Source organism: Rattus norvegicus, chromosome 8 (genome assembly GCF_021556685.1).
Source record: "Rattus norvegicus strain SHRSP/BbbUtx chromosome 8, alternate assembly SHRSP_T2T, whole genome shotgun sequence".
Classification (NCBI taxonomy): Eukaryota; Metazoa; Chordata; class Mammalia; order Rodentia; family Muridae; genus Rattus; species Rattus norvegicus.
Window position 1 is genome coordinate 74,119,347 of NC_141541.1, and position 14,417 is coordinate 74,133,763.

General features: G+C 39.8%; 1 protein-coding gene and 1 non-coding gene across 10 annotated transcripts in view; both read right to left on the minus strand.

The window, feature by feature from the left end:
- Trip4 (thyroid hormone receptor interactor 4) overlaps window positions 1-14,417 on the minus strand; it is a 90,190-nt gene that overhangs the window by 56,508 nt on the left and 19,265 nt on the right. For 5 of the 9 annotated variants that reach the window (NM_001433738.1, NM_001433742.1, NM_001433739.1 and 2 more), the window contains 3 exon segments: window positions 3,934-4,067; window positions 5,814-5,983; window positions 9,955-10,263. In NM_001433738.1, coding sequence (NP_001420667.1) covers window positions 3,934-4,067; window positions 5,814-5,983; window positions 9,955-10,055 — 405 coding nt within the window. In that variant the 5' untranslated portion in view covers window positions 10,056-10,263. 9 annotated transcript variants of the gene reach the window in all.
- LOC120094556 (U6 spliceosomal RNA) lies at window positions 14,280-14,386 on the minus strand. The gene has a single exon (XR_015628293.1). It is a non-coding gene; the product is annotated as a U6 spliceosomal RNA (small nuclear RNA).

Sequence of the window (14,417 nt, forward strand, 5' to 3'; positions counted from 1 at the left end):
TACACCTTATTCAAGAATTACGAGGGAAGGAGAAAAAATATAGTTTTCTTATAATCAGGGGCCCTGATAAAAAAAGCAAGGTAATGAAACGTAGCAATTGCTTTATGCGTTGGTAGCTCTCAATCACGTGATATGTCTAGAGCAAGGTAAACGTAACAATCAGCTTGGCATGTTTTAAAAGGAATTTTTACACATATAAAAACATGCATAGTGTGCACACCATGGTGTGCTTATAGAGGCCGAGGACAACTTGCAGGTATTAGTTCTCCCTTTCCACCATGTGGATTCAGGGGACAGAGCTCAGGCTTGGTGACAAGCACTTTTATCTAGAGCCATATGCTGTCCTGAAATATTTAATACTGCACATGCAGATGTTTTATCATTCAAATATGCTGAGTTGGTGTAGGCATAATGTTTTTGTAGACTGTGTAAAGTTTACCCTTGTGTTAGTCAAGTGCTGATTTATCTGCCCTCATTTCTTCTTTCAGTACAGACACAACATTGCAACGCATATACCAAGAATCTCTTGTTTAAACAGTTCTTACCATTTAATCTTTGCCTTGTCTATAAATGCCGATCACCCAATGGCTGGGTAGAACAGAGACTAGGGCAAGACTCCTGCTAGCCAGAGGAGGGAGAGAGGGAGAGAGGGGGTGAGAGGGAGAGAGGAATACTCCCAGATGAGCAAGGATGGAGGAATTGGAGCCAGGAGGAAGGGGTCTGGAGAGAGATCATGGAAACACACCTGAAGCCCAAAAGAGCCAGATCAATAATAATATGCAAGTGTCATGGGATGGGGATGGGGATGGAAGTAGCCGGATTAGCATAGAATGTAAAGGTAGATCATTTAACTGCTCAGCTATTGAGGTAGTTTTAAATAATTCTTGGTTTTTCTGTGTGATTTTTGGGAAATAGTATAAGGTAAAGAAATACAGCTGCCAGATTAATTCAGTGTTACATTTATATTAAAAATAATTCATTTACAATTTGGGTAGCCTTTTGCTTTCATTTTCTAGTACATCTGGCCTAACACTATTAAGTTCAAAGTAGATGATATTGATCTTCCTGCCTATACGTCCTGAGTGTTGGGATGACAGGCATATATCACTTAATAAGTAGTGGAGGATGGCCCACGAGGGTTCATGCATGCCAGGTAAGCACCCTGCCCACCGAGTGACCTACACCCCAACCCTATTTTTCCTTTTTTTTTGTGTGTGGTGCTAGCTATTATTGAACCATGCATGATGAACACTAGGCATATGCTCTGCTGCTGAGCTGTACTCTCAACCCTTGATGTCTTGAACCACAGCTAAAGAATGCCTTCTTTAGGGGCTAGTTAGATGATTCATTAGATAAAGATGCTTGCCAAGCCTAAATGATCTGAGCTTAATACACAGGACCACATCATCAAAGAAGAGAACCAACTCCCACCTACTGTATACATGTGCACACATGCGCACACAGAATAAATAAAACAAAGAATTAAATACCTCTAAAAGTAGATAACATTCACAGACCTCAAATCAAAGGCAAGCAATAATATAAAAAAAATCATTAAGAAATTTATTCATGGGCTGGAGAGATGGCTCAGGGGTTAAGAGCACTGACTGCTCTTCCAGAGGTCCTGAGTTCAAATCCCAGCAACCACATGGTGGCTCACAACCATCTGTAATGGGATCTGGTGTATCTGAAAACAGCTATAGTGTACTCATACACATTAAATAAATAAATCTTAAAAAAAAAAAAAGAAATTTATTCATTCAGAATGAATGAGAAAGGAGCCAGAATGTAGCTGGTGGGACAGCGTGGTTAGCATACATTCAGTACCTATTATTGGAGGGAGGGGGGGTGTAAGAAAATAGATAACATTATAAAAAATGATCATAAAATTAAATAGGAATTTCATAGCAACAAATCTGCAAATGAAAAAAGCACCTTTAGCCATTAAAACAATACAGCGTGCACTAGAGAGATGGCTCAGTGATTAAGAGCACTGACTGCTCTTCCAGAGGTCCTGAGTTCAAATCCCAGCAACCACATGGTGGCTCAAAACCATCTGTAATAAGATCTGATGCTCTCTTCTGGCGTGTCTGAAGACAGCTACAGTGTTCTTATATATAATAAATAAATCTTTTTAAAAAAATAAAAGAACAATATAACAACATGAGTGTCATTCAGGGGTGAAGTACTTCTCTAGCACAGACAAGGCTATGAATATGGGTATGAAAATAACGAATACACAAACTTCTACAGTTCTTGATGCATGCTGCCAATATTATCTATTGACAGCTGACAGGACATTGACAATCTGATAGGAAATATTTCTGTGATTTAATGTGTATTTATCTGATTAGTATAGTTATCTTGGTTTGTTCATGCCTTGGGGCAGGGGCATAATGTGAGACTTTCAGTGTTAAAATTGGAGGAGTTGGGGTTGGGGATTTAGCTCAGTGGTAGAGCGCTTGCCTAGGAAGCACAAGGCCCTGGGTTCAGTCCCCAGCTCCGAAAAAAAAGAACGAAAAAAAAAAAAATTGGAGGAGTTGCAAGCAAACCAGGAGGAGCGTAAGAACTAGCCATCCTCGTTCTGACTGAGCACACACTTACAGGTCAGATGTTCTCCGTCGCCTTGTGAAGTTTGCTCTCCTTGTTTTTGCTTCAATTTTTACTTTTCACTTTCTAAGACAAAGTCTCATGCTGTAGCTCTAGCTGGCCTGGAATTCATCACAAAGAACAGGCTGGCCTTGAATTTAAGGCATTCCTTCTGCTTCAGACCCCTGAGTGCTGGGATGATAGGCCTGAGGCCACCATGTCTACCTCCGCCATGGTTTTCATGCTATCCTGCTCAGAACTGTCTTAACCCATATTAGATTAACTAATTTTCTTCTTTAGAGAAGTTTATCTTCTCAAGTTTGCTAACTATATATGTTTCAGTTATCCAGCTTGCAGTGACTATGGTCTGAGCTCTTGGAAGGCTGAGACAGTAAGATTTTGAGTTCCAACAGCTTGGGCTGCTAGGCCTGCCTGGCTAACAGTAAGTTTTGAAGACTGAATATGGATAATAATGGTAGAAGGGAAAACTTTCAAAACAAGAATACTCTTCACCTATCTTTTTATTGATTTTTCAGATAGAGACTCACTATGCATTCCAGAGTGGCCTAGAATTCACTAAGTAGCCCAGGTTGGTCTGGAATTCCCATTCTTCCTGCCTAGGTCTCTCAATGCCTGGCAGTTTTGATTTTTGTTTGTTTCAGTGTTTGTTTTGATGTAGGGCACGTTATAAACAACCCCCCTCCACACGCACAAATTACACAGTCAAGTTTCACACACACAAATTACACAGTCAAGTTTCCCCCATTTGCAGAAATCACAGGAGTCACCACATCCAGAGTGCTATGAATAAGCCTCGTCTGGGGAAAACTCCCTTCAATATCATGGCATCTCTCCTGCCAGGTAGTATATAAGTATATAATCATTTAGTTTTTAACTGCCCTCTCAAATGCTGAAGTTTAAAGCAGACGCTTCATTAACTGTTATCCATCCAGGGCTAGGAGTATAGCTCAGGGGCAGAGTGCTTGTCTCATACACATGCACAAGGTCCTAAGTCTGATCCTCAGTATGAAATGAGTCTTGTAGAGAGTAGTGGCACACGCCTGAAATCTCAGACTTTGGAAGATGCAAGCAGAAAGACCAGGGGTTCAAGCTAACAGCAAGTTAGATGTCCGTCGGGGAGCATGGAGCCTTATCTCAAAAGGACAAAGGCCTACCACAACACACAGAGAGTAATATGTCAGCATTGTCAGCTTCTGTACCTAAAAGTTATCAGTCTGTTAAATTTGACATTGTAGACCAATTTCTGCACTTTGTCTCTAAGACATATTAGTCATTTCCTCTTGTCCACACAGCCAGGAAAAGCTTAATTTTCTAAGCACTTACCTTGGCCAAATCTAAAGGTGTTTTGACCTCCACAGTCACGTCAGGTTCAGGAAATGCAGGAACTTCCTGTTTGTTTCTTCCTTTCCTCCTACTCCGCTTTAGCTGGTCCACTGATCTCTGTCCATCTAAACTTTCTTTAAAGAATAGAATAAAATAACACACAGCCACAGAAAGAGACTAACAAAATTTATTAGTTTCTGTAGCTAAAACATGAAGGTAATTTTTTTTTAATGATGATGAATGCTCTATTTGCATGTACACCTCCATGCCAAAAGAGGGCATCATAGTTCATTAACATGGTTGTTAGCCACTATGTGGTTGCTGGGAATTGAATTTAGGACCTCTGGATGAGCAGTGGGAGCTCTTAACTGATGGAATGCTGAGCCATCTTTCCAGAAGGTAGTTCTTAATATTTACAGTCAAGACAAGAAGTCAGGCAGAACTACTCTCAATTAAAAATTAAGACACCATTTTCCTGACTGTGGGCAATGATGGAATTTCAGACAGGGCTGGTGATAGAAAGTGCTTACCTACCATGCAAGCAGCCCTGGCCTGAACCCCAGTACTGCAGGAAAAACTCAAAATATGACTGAGTGGGGGTTAATAATGTAATTTAAAAAGTCTGATATTGGGGTTGGGGATTTAGCTCAGTGGTAGAGCGTTTGCCTAGCAAGCGCAAGGCCCTGGGTTCGGTCCCCAGCTCCGAAAAAAAAAAAAAGTCTGATATTTTACACTGTATACTAAAAGCATATTGTTTGGTTTGGTCTTCCTCTCTTATACTATATAAATAGATACCTCTAAATATCATCAACTACAATCAGTCACTACTTTCAGATATACATATCTTTTAAGGCATTTATAAAAAATAGGGCTGGAGCCACGCCTGGTCGCACTTAACTTTAATTAATTAGCACTTAGAGGAAGAGGCAGACAGATCTCTGAGTTCAAAGCCAACTCAAAGTGAGCTCCAGAATAGCCAGGGCTACATAGAGAAACCCTGCCTTTGAAAAAGAAAAACACAAACAAAACGAGACACAAGAGATGGCTCAGCACTGCGAGGCACGGTGCAATTCCCAGTACATACACATGGCAGCTCACATCCTCTGAAACTCCAGTTCTAGGGAACCCAATTCCCTCCTCTGGTCTACAAGGGCACCAATCAGATATGCACATGGCAGAGACAAACATGCAGGCACAATTCCCATACACATTAAATCCTTAAAGTTATATTTATAAAATGCTTTTTTTGGTAGTGTGGGAGATAGAACACAGGCTCTCACACTTGCTAAGCAAGTGTCTTACCACTGAGTTAGGATTGAGCCCTTGAAAGATATTTCTTTAATCCATTTGTAACTTTTTGAAATTATTCTCAAGCCACAATTGTGCCTGAAAAATGATTCTTTTGTGAGTTTTCTGTAAATTTAAAAAAAGTGTCTGGTACTCAGTGTGGTAGAACATACTTTTAATCCTAGTACTTGAGAGACGGGGCACACAGAAAAGCTTGATAGGGACGTACGGTTCTCAACTTGTGGGTTGTGAACCCTTTGTGTGTGGGGGATCGAATAGCAGATATCCTGCATATCCAATATTTACATTACAATTCATTACAGTAGCAAACTTACAGTTATGAAATAGCAACAAAACAATTTTATGGCTGGGGGGTCACCTTATCATGAGCAACTATATTAAAGGTTGAGAATCCCCTGGTTAGAGCAATATTTATTACAAACTGAATAGACCCAAGCAAAAAATATGCACATATAAGATTCTGTTTACATTAACTATGAACAAGTAATACTCAGTGGCAGAAAACACTGAGGCTTTTAAAGCCAAGCATTTCTCAGTGATATTTCAATTACTATGTAACCACATTAACTTACCATCTTTTTTCCAGCACTGTTGAAAAGAATCAGAAATGCACTCCTGATCCTTCTTTTGCCATTTGGTTATAAGATCTTCTATGAATTGACCCTTTTTACCCTCATTTCCCTGGAGAAGATCTGTCACATAGTCTCGTATTTCTTCGGCACTCTCAATTGACAAAACATATCTAAAAAGGTAAAGATATACATTGCTGAAACAAAAATACTGTATGACTTTCAGAAATCATAACTGGGATGAAGATACTAAACATTATTCATCAGGGCTGATGGGAGCTTAGTCAAACAAAACTTGCCTAGCATACATGAGATTCTGGGTACAATGACAGCACTACTTCACAAACACAAACAAAAAGTACTCATTAATTTATTAAGAGTGTTTACTTTGGGGCTGGAGAGATGGTTCAGCAGTTAAGAGCACTGACTACTCTTCTAGAGATCCTGAGATCAATTCCTAGTAACACATGGTTGGTGACTCACAACCATCTGCAGTGGGATCTGATGCCCTCTTCTGGTGTGTCTGAAGACAGCAATGGTGTACTCATATAAATAAAATAAATCTTAAAAAAAAAAAATAGAGTGTTTACTTTGAGCCATGCACTCTGTTACGAGCTAAGAATATAAATCTGATGAGGATAAAGACCCTGATTGCAAGTAGGCTGTAATCTAACTTACATATGCTATTTAGGCATTTACTGTTTCTCCGTACTTTAAGAAATGGTGGGGCTAGCAAATCAGCTCAGCAGTTAAGAGTACCTGAGGCTCCTGCAAAAGACATGAGTTCAATTCCCAGCACCCACATGGCAATTCACAACCACTCCTAATTCCAGTTCCAGGGATCGAATGTTTTCTTTTAACCTCTGCAGGCATCAGGCACAAACACAGGACACATACTTTCAATAAGGCAAAGCATTCACAGACAAAGAATAAATCTATCTTTAAAAAAGGAAGAAATCAGGCTGGAGGGATGCTTCAGAGGTTAAGAGCACTGACTGCTCTTCCAGAGGTCCTGAGTTCAATTCCCAGCAACCACATGGTGGCTCACAACCATCTGTAATGGGATCTGATGCCTAATTCTGAAATGCAGGTCTACATGCCAATAGAGCACTCATATGCATAAGACAAATACTTAAAAAAAGTGAAAACAAAAAGGAATTGTTGCACCACTGGTGGCACATATACTAGAAACAGGCTGACACCGTAGCCTGTGGATGGGCTCCATGTACTCCATGACTGTTATGAATGTAGCTCAATATAAAACTTTTAAATTACATAAAACATTAGCACTGTTTTGGCCTTTTTTTTTTTTTTTTTTTTGGTAAGTCTGTCACGATTCTAGAGTGTGAACTTTGTAGATGGTAAAACACGAGATGATGAGACACTTCAGCAAGTAGAACTAGGTGTTTTCACCACGTGTAATAACCTGAGTTTGGTGTGGAGAAAGAGATCCAACTCCCACAAGTTGTTCTCTGACCGCACATGTATACATGGATGTGTGTACACACTCATAAATAAATATTGTAATTAAAACTTTTTTAACATTGAATATACTTGTTATATTTTCTAGCATGATAATGGAATTTCAGTTATAATCTATAAATAAACAAACCTGTACATTTACACTTCATTAAGAACATCTTGGGCTGGAGAGATGGCTCAGTGGTTAAGAGCACTGACTGCTCTTCCAGAGGTCCTGAGTTCAATTCCCAGCAACCACATGGTGGCTCACAACCATCTGTAATGGGATCTGATGCCCTCTTCTGGTGTGTGTGAAGACAGTGTACTGTACATACATAAAATAAATAAATCTTGAAAAGAACATTTTATCTCCAGATTTAATTGATTAAATTTGTTTGGCTGGTTTTGTTTTTATTGCTGTTCTAAGGATGGAACCTGAGCCTTGCATATATATCTACCACTGAGCTACACTGTGGTCAGACTTAACTAAAAATAAAATAAAATAAAATGCACTAGAGAGCTGGCTCAGCAGTAAAGAGCACTCAGAGCTCTTCCAAGGGACTTAGGTTCAATTCCCAGCTGCAGCTCGCATATGTAACTCAAGTCCCAGATGATCTGATGCCCTTTAATCGTCTATGAGAGCACTACCCACACACAGTACACAGACATGTATCCAGACTAAAAACCATACATGTAAAAAAATTAAAATTTTAAAAATTAAAATAAAAAATGTAAAGGCATAATGCCTAATCTGGTGCTACATCTCTTTAATCCCAGAACACAGGGGTCAGCAGCAGGTATATTTCTGGGAGTTTAAGGTCATCCTGGTCTACATAGTGAGTTTGAGGTCAGCCCAAATTCCATGGCTCAGAGACCTTATCTTACTTAAAAAGGGGGTGAGGGGCTGGATATAAGGTTCAGCAATTAATAGCACTGGCTGCCCCTCCTGATTTCAATTCCTAGCACTCACATGGTGGGGCTCAGAACCATCTCTAATGGGATCTGATACTCTCTCTGTCATGCAGGCACACATACAGCACAACCCTGATTCACATAAATATTGTTTAAAAAAATGACACAATGACTTTTCAGAACTTACACATTTTCACCACCTTGTTCTCCAAGCTTACTAGTTATACCAATAGATCAGTTATTATCAAAGACCTAGAGAATCTCTAGGGTTGTTTAACCCTGGAGTTTTCAAACTCTGAAAGAACTAAGGAGTTCCAGGTGCATAGTAGTAAATGTCATTTCAACAATTTAACCACTTAAAAGACAGGCATCCAAATGTTACATAGCAAGTCTCATCCATGAAAATCAAATCATGAATACACGCAGATGTGGAATAAAGTGTATTTTTCTGACTCTGTGTACTGATTTTCATGTCTTATAATATGACACTGACTAGGAGGCCAATTCTGTGTTAATAATTCTTTTAGTATTTGGGACACATATAAACTTAGTCACATTCTTACAATATTACATCTGTGTTACTCAAATTAAATGTCAAACAAAGCACAGCAGCTGCTTTCATCCTCACATAAATACCCCGATGCACACTTGTGAACGCTTAATAAGTACTTCAAATAATATTATAGCATGCTTGAGTCCTTATGATCTGCACACTTCTTATCCAACTTGTTTTAAAAATGTAAGCAGGTGTTAGGCCATACTTACAGGTTCAACTTTAAAACAGCCAGGCTGTCCTAACTCTTCCTTTAAAAAAATATTTTCTCCAAAACTCTGAAAACTAACCTTATTTCTTATAATTCTAGAATAGCAATTTTGTTTACAGCAACACAGAATCAAGTTAAGGGAAAGTCTTAGATTTGTTTTCTTTTTAGCCAAGTCTCTTTTTGTAATCTTCCCCTCCACCTGAATACTGTGAGCCTGAGCCTAGCCTTTGGCTCTCAGGTGAAAGCATCTTTTCCAGTACATTTTAAGAGTTTCAAATCATAAAGCATTTCCTTTATTGAATGAATAGTTTATTGGATATTGAAAAATGTATTATGGTCTCCCAAAAGACCTTCAGCTTCCTCCAATCACAGAACTCGTCAACACTAGGTCATCTTGACTGTCCAGAGACTGGCATACAGTAATAGTGCAACAAATTGTTAATCATTTAAAGAACATTAAGGAATCGCCATCTGTTTTGTATGACTTTTAAAACACTGAAAGCAAGCTCTAGCAATTATTAATATTCTAAATAAAGGGGACGGTACAAAGTGGAGGATTATTTGCCAAAGGTTCCAAACTGGCTAATGGCAACAGAAAACTGAAGCTGTGACTCGAATCAGGAAATATTTGTACTGGATCATGTCGCCCCTCGTGTAAATTCTGGGTCCTTCTTGATACAAACTACAACGTTCAGAGTAAGGAATTTCTAGGAAGCCAATCTGACTTGTTCATTGTCTTCACAATCTCTAAGCAAACCGATTCCCAGTCTAGGTTCTTACAAGTCTAAATACTACTTTGCCACTTTCCTAGGAAAGTGGGTGGAGTCTGGCATACTTAATCTAGAGGCTAAACTGAACTGGAAGCCAAAAAAACCAAACTCTAAAGACCGCAGTCCCTTTAATCATACTTCTTTTCTTCTCAACTTTTTAGTCCTCCCGGCTTTCCGGTTCGCTCTACCAGGCATATCACAGGGCTGCTCCCGCCTCAGTCCCGGAACCCATCTTACTGTATGATCTCCTCGCTGACATCCAAGGCGAAAGTTTTTCGCAATTGCTGTGTGCACCAGTGTACTAGTGGCTCTCCGGATGCCGCCCCAGCTACCGCCATCTTCCCCGACCGGAACCAGCTGGGCTGCAAAAGCTTCTCGTCCTGCGCTGGACTAGTTCCCTTTGCAACGCCGACCTCGTTGACTAGGGTTCCGTAAGTTCGCACCGCCCTGCTCCGTTGCGCGGCTTCTCCCAGCTTCCGGGTCTGTTTTACACGTATGGGGAAGAAAAGTGCTTGACTGTTCTTTGGTACTGAGGGGCAACTCCAGCTGTAATAGGACCACAAAAGATGGGCACAGCCTTCAAATCTAGTCTGATTCTGATTGTAGAACATTTAAAACAGCCATTGTCAGGAAGATAACAAATCCAAAGCCTGCTTGTGGTACTAAGTGCACTCAAAGCCAGTCTGTAATTTTGTCTCAAAACAGAAAGGAGGTGAGTTCAGTGATACCCTGCCTCCTGAATATGCAAGAATCTCGGTTCAGTCTCCGGTTGGACTATCAAAGGAAAACAAAAACTCCAACCCTTGGCAAGCTATTTGTAAGCACGGTACTAGTTTTTGATCTGAAGTTAGTGGTTCTTATTTTTAGTGCTGTTTGTAATTGAGACTAGAATCTCACTGCTATACCACATGAAGGCTTACAACCATCTGGAGCTCCAGTTCCAGGGTCTCCGACCTCTTCCAGCCTCCACAGGCACCAAGCACACATGTGACACACATACATACATGCAGGCACTTACACATACACAATTTTTAAAATTAAAAATCTTGGAAAAATAAATTACTTTAGCTGAGTGTGCTAGCACATGCTTTTTTTTTTTTTTCAGAGCTGGGGACCGAACCCAGGGTGCTCTACCACTGAGCTAAATCCCCAACACCGCTAGCACATGCTTTTAACCCTAGCACTCTAGGAGGCAAAGGTGGGTGGATCTTTGTTCAAGGCCAGCCTGGTCTTTGTAGTAAGTTCCAGGCCAGCTAAGGTGAGACCGTCTTTAAAATATTATTATTTTATCTGTGTATTTGTCCATGTGTATGTCTGTGGCCTACCAAAAATAAAAGTACACATGTGGCAGTCAGAGGACTTGTTGGGAGACTACTTGCCTTCTACCATATGGGTCCTGGGACTCAAACACAGGTGGTCAGGCTTGGCAGCGAGACCTTTTACCTTCCAAACCATTTCACTGACCTAACAACTTTTTTAAAAAAGCAAAATACAGCAATGTTAATTAATGGTGAGAATAATTTTTATCTTTTCATAATAATCTAACCTGATTATTAATTCTAGTGATTCAGATAATGCAACCTTTATTATATTTATTCATTTCAATAGTTTTTAGTAGCTCAGTGGTAGAGACTATACTTGATATACAAGACCTTGAGGCACATCCCCAGTAGCAAGATATAAATTTAATAAGAAATTTCATTAATACATGCAACACTTCAACTTTTCTGTTCTTTTTTTCTTTAAAGTGTTTACATTTTTTCTTTAAGATGTTTGTTTTGTATTGGGTGGGTGTGATCAGTGCTATGGTGCTCATGTAGAGATGGGGAAGGAAACCTTATAGGAGACAGTTCTGCCCTTCTAGTCTGTGGGTCCTGGGAATGGAACTCAAGTCATCAGATTTGGTGGCAAGTGTGCTTACCTGCTGAGCCATTTGCTGTCCCCACTACAACTTTTCTTAAGTCTCAACTCATCAAGATTTCCATGTCTAAATTGCATAAACCTCTGTGTTTTATTTAACTGGAGAGAAGGACTTCTCTAAAGCAATCTTTTTTTTTGTTTTGTTTTGTTTCAGTCTTTTGAGACAGTGTCTTTTTTGTAGTCCTGGCTATTCTGGAACTCCAGGCTGGCCTCACTTCTGAGAGACCCTCCTGCCGATGCCTGGAGTCCAATCACCATCTTCCTTCTCTCCTCTTTCTTCTCCTCCCTTCCTTCTAGACAGGGTTCACATGTCCCAGGCTGGTCTTGAGCTCACCAGTAGCTGAGGATAGCACTGATCGTCCTGCCTCTACTTCCCGAGTGCTGGGGCTGCACTCATATGCCATCTTGCCTAGCTTTATGTGGTGCTGGGAAGCAAACTAAGAGTTTATTCCTATTTGGCAAGTACTATACCAACTGCGTCACACACCCAGCTCTCAAAGTAGCCATTTTAATAAAAAAAATAGATAAAAAACCTTTTGCTCAGTACCATGCTTTTTTTGTGTTCTTTCTTTAACTTGCATTCCTCATAGACATCATTGGTATTGAAAGACAAAAAAAGCAGGACAGTGATGGTCATGCCTTTAACCCCCGGACTCAGGAAGCAGAGGCAGGCAAATCTCTTTTCTTTTTGGGCCCAACCTGGTCTACAGAGTAAGTTCTAAGATGGCCAGGACTACACAAAGAAACTCTGTTTCAAAATAAAAAAGACAAAACAAATAAACACAGTACAATAATATGTAGATTGTCCTGTGTGAAAAGGCATATTTGAAATTCTCTCTCTAGCCATTTGCTTGAAGTGTAAGAGAAAAAGCATTCTCAGGGTCCTTTCTTTGCAGGACTCTAGAATGTTGAGCTCAACTAGGCAACTCAGTCCGGAGTAGAGGGCCTTTGAGTGAAACAAACCAATACCATTTAAGAGCCAATGTGCAGTCTGACAGGGGGAGCACCAATGTGCAGTCTGACAGTGGGGGCACACCTTTGGTCCCAGCGCTTGTGTGGCAGAGGCAGGTGTATCTCTAAACTGGATGCCAGCCTAATCTACAGAGTGAGTTCCAAGATGGCAGAACTACACAGAGAAACCCTGTCCAGAAAAATGAAACAAAAAAAATGAACCAGTATGCATTTTCATGAGATGAATGACAATGACAGAATGCTTGTTGATTGTCTTGTTGATTTTATGTGGGAATTTGGCAGTAATCTAACACTCCCGGATAAGATAAACTACAGGCAATTGCTAACATTATCATGTTAATTAATGACTGCCTAAATCCTTTCATTATTTTCACTTGGATTGTTTGGTTGGTTGGTTGGTTTTCTTTTCTCTGTGTAACCCCTGTCTTCCAGGACCTGACTCTGTAGAGTTCCAGGATGGCCTTGCTTCACCTGTTTCTGCCTCCTGAGTGCTGGAATAGAAGGCCTGCACCACAGCTAGCTCTTTTTTCGTAATGATTTATGTGCATCGATTCACATTTTGCCCGAGTGTGTCTGTGTCAATGTGTCAGAGCCCCTGGAGCTGGAGTTACAAACAGTTGTGAGCTGTCCTGTAGGTGCTAGGAATTGAACCTGTGTACTCCAGGTTTCCTGGAAGAGTAGCCAGTTCTCTTAACTGCTGAGTTATCTCTCCACTCCTGGGGATTTTGTTTGTTTTGTTTTCAGTCTAGCTTTCCTTTTCTTTTTTTTAAATACATGATTTATTTTTTATTTAATGTACATTATCGTTTTGCCTGCCTACATGTCTGTGTGTCAGATCACTTGGCGCTTAATTACAGATAGGTGTGAGCTGCCCTGTGAGTGCTAGGAATTGAACTCGGTCCTCTGAAGAGCAGCCCCTACTCTTAACCACTGAGCCATCTCTCGGACCCCTTCTTTTCTTCCTTTCTTTTTTAATATTGTGTTCTAGCCCAGACTGGAAAAGAACTCACAATTTACCAGTCTCTACCTCCTCAGGATTGAGATTACAGGTGCTTTAAAATCTTTAAATTGAATATACTATGAATTGTTGATTTGGTTAAAGCCCTGAGTAGATTTTGTTGCTGTCCAAGTATAATTCACTGTAGAGAGGCAGTTCTATAACACCTTGAAGGGTTGCCTTTCAGATAAGCATTAACAGAAAGCATCCTATAGCAAACATGTATGGTTTTGTTTCATGCATGGCACTCAGAAGAAACATAAATTCTTAGGAATATTGTAATTTGAAATATGGGTCAAAAATATTTATGACCTCTTTTTTGCAGGGTTATCCTCATGTGGGCTGGTGCTGTGACCTTTTTACATTTGGTAGATTTTTTAGTTCTTTGGGCATGTTTGTTTATTTTATTTTTATATATGTATGGACAATTTGTCCAAACTTTTTAGTCTCATGCGATCTGTAAACGGTGTTTAAAACACTGCCAACTAAACTGAATTTTCCTTTCTCCTGCCTCAGAAAGTTGTTTTAGAAAACAGTAGAGTTCACACTTAGATACTAAACTTTAGTTTTGATTTACATTGAAAAGTCCACTTAATTTTCATTTTCAGTGTTTAATCATCTTGGATTTAACTCTGATAGCTTTTGAAGACATATTATACTTCCTTTTTTTTTTTTTAATATGGAACGCTTCACGAATTTGCGTGTCATCCTTGCGCAGGGGCCACGCTAATCTTCTCTGTATTGTTCCAATTTTAGTATATGTGCTGCCGAAGCGAGCACATAATTCCTATCTTTAATTGGTTTTATTTTA